The sequence below is a fragment of the Castor canadensis genome, chromosome 3 (genome assembly GCF_047511655.1).
Source record: "Castor canadensis chromosome 3, mCasCan1.hap1v2, whole genome shotgun sequence".
Lineage (NCBI taxonomy): Eukaryota > Metazoa > Chordata > Mammalia > Rodentia > Castoridae > Castor > Castor canadensis.
Window position 1 is genome coordinate 198,068,862 of NC_133388.1, and position 9,586 is coordinate 198,078,447.

Genomic DNA, 9,586 nt, shown 5'->3' on the forward strand with positions numbered 1-9,586 from the left:
TACAGCTTGGGGTTCTGGCTTCATCCTCCAAGAAAAGCCCTCGGGGAAGTCATGATCTCTGGAGGTCTCAGAGTCCTGGTGTCTGTCCGGAGGGGCAAAAGGGTCCTGTACTCCCATCTGGGATGTAGACTGTGGAGGACACAGTATGTGGGCATCTTGGGAGCACTCTGCAGAGGTGGAGGGGGGCACCAAAGCTCAGAGGACCCCATGTGAGTCCCCCTACTTGGGGCTAGCTGCCTCCACTGGCCAAGGGGGCTCAGTGCAGGAACAGGAGGTGTAAGTATAGGGAAAGCACATTTCTCCCATACCTGAGCTCATGCTTCAAGAATTCCACCCTTTCCAAAGTGCCTCCTGCCTTCCTCTGAGGACAAGGCTGACCAAGGACCAGAATCCCCCAGACATCTCAGACTGAGCAGACTTGCAGCTTTATTCTTCTCAGTACAGCCCAGGGAGAGGGCAGGCAGATGGCACTGCAAGGAGGTAGGACAGCCCCCCATGCCCAGTGGAGATGGACCTCCAGTTGCAGCATCTGACACCAAACCCCAGGGGACCTGCCTCATCCGCCCCCCCCCACACACACTGGGAAGCCAGGGGGACCATTTATAAGACCTGCATTTACTTGGACAAGGGGCTGGCAGGGGTCTCTGGGCTTGGAACACTGACCGACAATTGGAGCCCCTGGAAGGCCCTGGCAGGCAGGTCTGGAATAGGTCAGTGAGAGTGGATGGAGGATTAGGTGGGTGAGTGTGTGATCAGACGGGTGGATGGATGGGTGAGTCAGTGGATGATGAATGGATGAAGGGGTAGTGGAGTGAGAACAGAGGTGGCTGTGGAGTGCAGAAAGCCCAAGAGATCTGGTACCAAACCTCACAGTCATGCCCTCCAAGTTGGGACCATTCCCTGAACAGGAAAGGCCCAAGGAGCCCCCTGGCCATGTCCATAGGGTCCTGCTCTGCAAGAATTGAGGGGGTAGAGACTCCAAACCCAACAACCACAGCCTCCAGCCCCTTAAATGAGAATAGAGGATGCTGGGGGATGTGTGGAACAGGGAGACTTTTCCCACTCCAGAATGGCCAGGGGTCCCCAGGACCCAGCAAAGTGCTAAGGCCTCCTGGAGGTGTGGGTTTTGGAGAGACATGCCCCTCTGGGGCATCCCCTGTCAGGCAGTTCCCCGAGGCAGGGAGAGGGGTGCCCTTTTTGTATAAGAGCTCTGGGGACAATGGTTCTTCCTTTCCCTCTCTGGAAGAGGGCTGGAGGGGACTGGGTGTATCCTGGAAGAAGCAGGGAAGAGGGAGTGACAGCTAGGACCAGGTGGTGGTGTGGGGAGCTGCTCAGGCTGTAGACAGACCCCTGCTACAGGGACAGGCCACAAGGGCCACACCCTCACCAGGCAGCCCGGAGCAATGCCCACAGCAGGCTGGCTGAGGCGCTGGCCCACAGGACCCCGAGGCTGCCCGTCAGGCCTGTGGCTGCATTGCGGTTGCACTGGTTGCCCTGGCAGCAGTAGACAGAGAGGGCACGGCCGTCCGAGGACACTGTGCTGTTGGGGCAGGTCGGGGCGCAGGACTTCATGATCAGGATGCCGCCGGGGTTGGCTGCAGAGACAGGAGGAGGGTCCATGGGCATTGTGAAACACAGCCCGCCCAGCCACCACCCACCCAGCCCTCCAGGAGGTCCCCAGAGCCTGAGCACCCTGCACCATGGGCACAGCCTGCTTGGCATGGAGGAAGTCCTGGAACCTCCAATGTCTGTGAGGGTTTGCGGTGGTGCTCCAGACAGCCTTCCTCAGCCAGTGGGGACCTATCTCCCCTCTGACCAGCTCCCCTGTCACATCTGGAGTTAGGGAGTAATCAGTGACGCCTCCCTCCAGTCTCTGGGTCCCCCTATGCCCCTCCACTTTCCCTCTCCTGAGAGACATCTGGGAGCTCTCCTCTCTCCAAACCTCCCCTCCCTTCCCATACCCTTCTCTCCTCTTCTCTCCTCTCTCTTTTCTGTCTGTGTTTCAGGCACCATAGGGCAGGCACAGGCCCCACTCTCAGTCCTTGAACATAGGAAGGTACAAGTCCTTGGGACTAGGAAGCCTGAGAGGATGGTGAGGGACCCCATGACCTGCACAGTTGACTCTAGATCTCATGAGGGAAACAGAGGCAGGACCTTGCCAGGGGCCCTGGGGATGATCGGGGTTGGGGGGCATCTTGGGCAACACCACTGCCCGACTTGCTCTGCATGTGCAAGCCCACAGTAGGAGTGACAGGACTCCTGAGACGACAGGCCAGCTGCTGAGAACCATGGGTGAGTGGAGGCAAGTTGTTTCCCTTAACCTGCGGGGCCTGCCTCCCCGTCAAGTGTTGTAGCTATGACCCTCAACCAGTTGGCCAGAAACCACAGGGTGAGCGTGAGATACCTTTACCTCAGGACACCTGATCTCTCTGTGCCTCACTCTCCCCATCTGCCCTTGTTTGGGGCTAAACAAACTAATTTATGGGAGCTGGAGACCAGTGCTGGCACGTGGTGAGTGGGGCATGTTCGTCATTAGTGGAGTGTAGTTGGTGGCAGAGCTTGGTGGCATGTCTGAATAACCTTTTCCCAACCTTGGCAAAGCAGAGGGGCAGAGTTACTGGGTCTGCGTGAACTGTAGCTGCTCTTGGACAAAAGAGAGCTGCAAGGTTGGCAAGAGTTCACCCAGGGGGGCATGAGGCCAGCACCTGCTCAGGGAAGGCTCTGAGGGTACAGCCTTCTCTGGAGCCTGGAGGCAGAGCGGGTTGGGCACCAGACAACTACATTTCTTTTTTGTGTTTGGTGGGACTGAGGTTTAAACTCAGGGCTTCACGCTTGCAAAGCAGGCGCTCTACTGCTCGAGCCACACCTCCGGTTCACAACCACACTTCTTACACCTTTCCCAGTGTGCATCCTTCAATTAAACACCATGGGTAGTAAACCCTTAAGCTCAGCTCTTAAGCAAGGAACTTTGCTTTCTTGGATAATGTGGAAGAGAAACAGGCTTTGTGGCTCATTTCTGAGAAATTGCTGGGAGACAGGGATGCCCGGGTTTGGAGAGAGAAGGCCCTGCTCCAACCAGAGCTCAGCCTGCCATCACTGGGTTGGGCTCTGAGCCCAAACGAGCCCACTGAGCCCAGCTGTTGGCGGTTGGAATCAGAAGATGGGCCACTCCCCTTGCACCAGCCTGGCTGGCAAAGTCAGTAGTGGGCTACTGATGTCAGAGTACCCCTTTTCCAACCCACCTCAGAGGCCGGGAGGCACCTGCTCTGGCCACAAGCTGGGGACACGCTTGACCTGCTGGGACCACCTTCTTGGTGCAGAGGCAAGGCCAGATTGCCTTGTCCACCCATGCCAGACTTTCCTGCCGGAGGCTTTTGTCCTCCAGCCCCCATGTTGTTCTGGGGGGCTCTGCCACCCCTCTAGAGGGTAGTCCTGCCCACTTGTCGGCTCTGGCCCCTCTAGTGGCTCATGGTCAGACACAGCTGTGAGGACAGGAATGTCCCATACAACTCAGCATCCCCTTGTCCGATAGGCACTTAGGGAGATGGATGGACAGACAGAGAGCCAGACAGATGCATGCTCAGTGAGGGGCAAGCAGGAGGAGGGGCAAGGACCAGGACGGGAGCCCTGGGAGGCCTGAGAGAAGCCCAGGCCCGGGATCCTGGGCATGCTGGGGACCAGCAGGCAGAAGATTGTCCCTGGGGCCCTGGCAGCGTCCCTCTTGCTTGGTTGTTTGCTGTTATTTGGCTCCCCCTGCAGGACAAGGGTCCATCCTGTTCCTGCTCTGTGCCTGGATGGAGTGGTGGGGCCAGTTGGTCTGGTCCACTAGGTGCTCACAGGGAAATTATATGGCCGATGCTGTGCCACCCCCGAGTCTGGGTGTGGTCAGTGTGGGGTGGGGAGTACCCCAGCCCTGGTGTGGTATAGCAGGTGTCACTCTGGGCAAGACCTCCTCTGCTGGGGTGGGGAGGGTCCTGGGAGGGTCCCCTGTGGAAGGCATGTGCTTTTCCCTACTCCTGGGCTGAGAGGGGCATGAGGGCTTGCCCTGTTATGGGTAGGAGCACAGTGTGGGGTCCCGGGCCCTGCTGTGGGCTTGTGGGCTCTGGAAGGACACTGCCTTTCTGCAAAATGGGGGCGGCTCCAAGTCTGAGCTAGAGCCCAGGACCTTTGTCTTCATGGAGATTTGTAGGAAACGGTGACCCAGAGAATGACCCAGGGCTGCACAGTGAGGCTGCCTATTTACCCTGACCACTGAACAGAGTGGGGAGCCTGGGAGAAACAGATGTACTGAGGGGCTCAGGCCACAGGAAAGAGAGAGAGTCTGGCCTGGGGACAAAGGACAGGATCGCTCAGGGAACCATCTTAATGAGGTTTGGTCTGCTATGACATGGGTTTGGCAGAGTTCCAGGCTCAGGAAGAAGGCACCCAGGGTTAGCTAAAGCTTTTGGAGATGGGGCTCTGGGAAGAGCCAGCGAGGACCAGCGATCCCTGGAACGCCAGGCTCTGTGCTAGCAGTGGGCTAGCATCTCCCATATATTGGCTTGTATACAACTCAATCTGTGGCCCTTCTCCATCTGTGACCTGGAGGGCAGTGGTAACCTGGGATCTGGACCTGGGTCGGGTGGGGGCACCAAGGGCTTCTGACTGGGTGTGGAGGGTGGGAAGAGGTTGGAGGTAGAGCCCGAGAGTGCTTGTGTGGGGCTGGTGGGGCGGGATAGGGCAGGACGGGGCAGGCGTGGTCCAGGATACTCACTGGCCCGTGTGATCACACAGTACTTGTCCGTCAGGGAACACTCCACTAGAGACTCGCAGTTCTCATGCCCACAGCACACGTGGCAGTGCAGGGCCCGGGCTGGGGGGAAGCACAGGCCATCAGTCTGGGCTGGGGCTGGGACTAAGTGCCCAGCCGCCCACCTAGTGGCCCGTTCAAGGTAACCCTCTCTGATCCTTGTCTTCCTCCCTCCAGAGATGTTCCCAGTATTCTGGAGGGGCTGAGGCTAGGGGTTTCACGGTGGCCATCCTGACATGCTCCTTTCCCTGTTCTCTGTGGTCCTGCATGTGTCAGTGCCAAGCTATGACAGCTTGAATAACAAGCAGGATGGGTGTCATGTTGGCAGGCGGCCTTCAGGCTGGGCTCACAGTCCTTTCACCCACAGCTTCCCTAGCACGAATGAACTCATGTACTCATCTGCCTCCCTGCCCTGCAGCTGCCTCTAGAAAGGGAACTGGAGACAGTAGAGAATGTAGTGGAGTCACATCAGCTAAACCAGAAAAGACCATATGGGTGCTGTATAGGTAGATGGGTGCTGTATAAGTGGGTGGGTGGGTGGGTAGATGGATGGATGGATGAATGGATAGTTGGATGGATGGATGCATAGATGGATGGATGGGTATATGGGTAGGTGGGTGGATGGATGGATGGGAAGATAAATGGATGGATAGGTAGATGGGTGGGGGGATGAATGGATTGATGGGTGGGAGGAGGATGGGTGGATGGGTAGATGGGTGTGTGGATGGTTGGGTAGGTGGGTGGATGGTTGGGTAACTGGATGACTGCAGGGGTACATGGTAGATGGCAGAGGGGTAGGGCAGCAGTAGTACGTGATACAAGGAGGATTGACTTCAGAGGAGATGTATGTTCTCGTTCTCACCATCCCTGTCTTCTCCCTGCCTGAGCTATGATGTCCTCACCTGAGGTAGGAAACAACAATGCTCTTAGTCTTCTCAGAGGATGAATGATGCAATGTATACTGCATATGGCTCCTTGGGGAGGGTGTAAGAGCCTCCAGGGTGGGGACAGCTGCCTAGTAGCAGCAATAGCTTGGACAATGCAGGATGGCTCTGAGGCTTTTGCACCCAGTAGCTGCTTAAGACTTTCAGTTAGAGGGAATAATTAGGCCCTTCTCCATGTATCCGAGGCCTGCTGTGACCCCCAGCCTCAAGCTGGACAGAGGCTGTAGCAAAAGAGGGGTGTCCCATGAGGGTGTTCTGTAGGGGCGTTTTGTTGTGTAGGGTGTTCTGTAGGAATTTACTGTGAGGGTGTTGTATAGGTGTATTCTGTAGGAGCTTTCTGTCAGGGTGTTCTTTAGTGGTGCCTGGTGAGGGTGTTCTATAGGTAGTGCCCTGTGAGGGTGTTCTTCTGGGATGTTTTGTAGGGGTGCTCTGTAATAGCATCCTGTAGGGATGTCCTATGTAGTGCACACCTGCTCTGACCTCAGCTTCACCTGTTGGATAAGAAGGTCGCACCTCTCACACATGGTCAGCCAAGCCAGAGATGCTGTGTCTCTGTGTGAAGAGGGAGGAGGTGATTGCAGCTGGACCTAGAGCAGCAGGTGGTCAGGTCAGACTCTTACAGCAGCTGTTTCTGAGAGGAGCTGTTTCACAACTCAGGGTTCTAGAACCCCCCAAAAGTAGCCTCCCTGTTGGGGTTGACTACTGGCCAGATCTGGACTCTCCATCTGCAGCTGGCCCCCAGTCTTGTTATGGCCAGAGAAACACTCCCATGTTCCTCTGAACAAGGACCTCACAGTACCTCAGTTTCCCTATCAGTATCCCTATAGGCCATCTGCCTTGGCTAACACTCATTAGGTCCCCTGAGCAGCAGCTAACTCCACATAGGTGCTATCCAGCATTAACACTTTCCCAGGAAAACTGAGCCCTGAGGACAAGGGTGCCCAGCCAGTCAGTGCCCCCACCTCCTGACTCAGCCTGTCCCTCCTCTCCCTAACCCTAGGGCTTGTGTGACCTCAGCAGTGCCCCAGCTTGGAGCCTCCCATTACCTTCCCCTTCATATTCTTTGAGATGACCCCAGCCTGACCTTGACCACCTCCCTGTCCCTAGGGGCCAGCCTCTGGCCCTTGCCTAATAGCCCTCCAAATGTCTCTCCAGCTTCCCACTGTGGGCCCAGCCCTGGCTGGACTGCTCCCCAAGGCCCCCCGACTCCGCCCCCACCCTATGCTCAGGGGAAGCTGATGGGGGCTAATTATCCTGGAGACGATAATTATTCAGCTGATAATCACAGGTTCTAGTACATCCCTCCCACCCTGGCCTCATTTCTGCCCCCAAACCCGGTCACCAGGGTCAGAGCAGAGTGGGCTGGAAAGGGTCAATGCAGGTATGCTGTCTTGCCTGGGCCCTTCCTTTTTTAGCACCAAGAGTCCCGCATCCCATAACCACCCCTCACCTCCACCCTGGGACAAGGGAGACAGTTGGTCACTGTAGCTGAATCCCAGGTTCCAGTGCTCATCCAAGGGGCTGGTTGCTTGGGCCTCTCATCTGGTTTGTACCACCTCAAGAGCCAGAAAGATAGCAGATACCATGCCCAAAAGAAAGAGACCTGGTGTCGGGATAGGCGGTGAGCCTCCATAAAGGGTGGCCCCTCACTCTTACAGCCTCCCTCCCCACACCACCAGCGTCCCAGACGGTACCCCGCTCTTCAGTCCAGAACAGCCCCGCCAGCCCTAGGCCCCTTGTGCCCCACCCAGAGCCTGCTGGCTACCTGTATGGCACAGTCAGTGACCTTACCTAATGTAGCACACACAGCAGCCAGAAGCAGCACTACCAGGAGGGTCCTCATCGTGGATGTTCACTGGCAACTGGGAGCCACCAGTGTGAGGACGCCTTTATAAGGTCACGGGGGGGGGGCTGGGGCCAGACCTGGTAATTTGGTTGGAAGAGTTGCTTGGGATGGCAGGGTTGGCCTGACTCATGCCCGCAGGCTCCCTCTGCCCCACCCCCAGGCCCCTCTGCCTTCCCCTTGGTCCAGAACCAGCGCCTCCCCTTCCTGCAGTTACTAAGAGGCCCCAGTTGGGCTGGGGAGAAGGAAGATCTGCAGGACAGTCCTGTCCTAGAGTCTGGGAGTGGCATGGCTCTGCCCTGGGGCTCTGAGGGTGCCCTGCAGAGCTCATCCCCTCTGTCTTCTCTCTTGTGCCGTGCAGTCAGGGAGGCACCAAACCCATTCTAATGGGGAAACTGAGGCACCGTGGGTTGAAAATTGGTTTTGGCCGATCTTTTGTCCTCATTGTGCACACAAACAGGGATATGGCTGATTCAGACCTGGAACCCCTGCAGAGGCTGAACTGCATTCCTAGGGTGCCTGGGCTGGTAGTGCTGCTGGTCTGGGGACCAAGGAGCCTAACTGCTTGCAGAACCTAGGTGGGCACAGAAGCCCGGTCCAAATGTCCAAGCCAGCTTGGGGACTACAGGATGACTTGGAGATGACACAGGAAATGGCCTATACTTGCATTGGTCATGGGTCTTGTGAAAACCTCAGAGGATGAGCGAAAGGAGCTCATGCCTCCTGGTGTCTCTCCTTTCCCCTGGTCTTCTCAGGCCTCCCTCTCTTGCACTTTTTTGAGCTCTCATCCCTTCCAGGTAGGCTCCAGCTCTCTCAGTCCCGGGGAGGATCACTCTCTCCACCTCCAGGCCTACTCTTGTGCCCAAAACACCCCAACCCAGGCAAAATCATCATTGTGTAGAACCCTCTCAGCACCTTTCCTGGCCTGTGTGCAGGAGGCCCCACAGGGGCTTGAGTTCCTTTTCAGATTCTTTCTGGGGTCCTGGGAGCCAAATGGTCTCTCCTCCATCATACTTGAGGACTGGCCTTGCTGCTGGGTGCCTACTGCTGGGCCGCATGTGGCAAAAGGCAGTTGTGAGGTGGATGGAGGGAGGTGGAGCTGAATCTCCAGGGCGGCTATGGGAACAAGGGTGTGGAAGGAAAGACCAGGCCAACTCCTGGACTGAGTAACTTCCTCACCTCCCAGCTGTGGGCCAGAATCTGAATTCACACCAAGTGCTGTGCTGGTCTATTTGTTAGCACCATTTTAAGTATTCCTTAGACTCTTTTAGAATTCTCATGGCTTTGTACATATGGTACTTGGCCCCCAAATGGCAAGGAGGGGGCCCAACCTTGTCACCCCTCCCATTGGGCCCAATAAGGGCTGTGAAGACCTGGGCTCTGATCGCCTCCTGGAATAAGGGCCCTATGCTGCATGGTGGGCAGGTGCTGACTGAGCATCCCTGGTGTTCTCCACCCATTCCATGTCACCTCTGAGCTCATGGACCCTGACTGAATCTTGCTGGCCCTTGCAGGCACTAGAGGGCCTTGCCCAGAACTGGCAGGATCAGGGCTTGGATCTTCCCAGATGCCACCCCAGCCCTGAGCCTAAGCCCAAGGGTCCTTTGCTCTGCTGCTGTGGGAGCAGTCAGGGAAGGGTGTGATGGAAAAGCCTGCAGGCCATAGCACATGGGCCCTGGGTACAGCCCCAAAAGGAAGTGGGGGAGGCCTGAGCAGGGCCTCAGGCTTGGCTTCTCCTGGTGATGGGCCCCAGGCATATGCCTTAGGGCAGGAAGCATTTCTCCCCAGGAATGCCAGGCATGGGCAAGCTGCTATTGTCCCTGAATGGCTTGACTATGACAAACCCCCTTCTTTCTCTCCTGATTCTAGACCGGCTTCCTGCTTCTCACTCTGCCCCTATCCCTGAACCCATGGAACCCACCAGGGAGCTCTGTGTGACTGCAAGAGACAGAGGTAGTGAAGAGGTGGTCAGAGGGGGAGAGAGCCTGGCCCTGAGTCCCCCTCCCCAGA

General features: G+C 56.9%; 1 protein-coding gene across 2 annotated transcripts; it reads right to left on the reverse strand.

Annotated features, from left to right (window-relative positions):
- Positions 1-410: 410 nt before the first annotated feature.
- LOC141421390 (secreted Ly-6/uPAR domain-containing protein 2-like) lies at positions 411-7,593 on the reverse strand. Of its 2 annotated transcripts, XM_074066954.1 has the most exons (3): positions 7,525-7,593; positions 4,754-4,852; positions 411-1,595 (listed from the first exon to the last, which is right to left on the reverse strand). In XM_074066954.1, exons 1-3 carry the CDS (start codon positions 7,574-7,576, stop codon positions 1,384-1,386), a joined length of 363 nt encoding a protein of 120 aa, XP_073923055.1. In that variant the 5' UTR covers positions 7,577-7,593; the 3' UTR covers positions 411-1,383. The 2 variants fall into 2 exon arrangements, with proteins under 2 accessions (XP_073923055.1, XP_073923056.1); XM_074066955.1 differs by lacking the exon at positions 4,754-4,852 and having other exon boundaries at positions 7,525-7,585.
- Between the last annotated feature and the right edge of the window lie 1,993 nt (positions 7,594-9,586).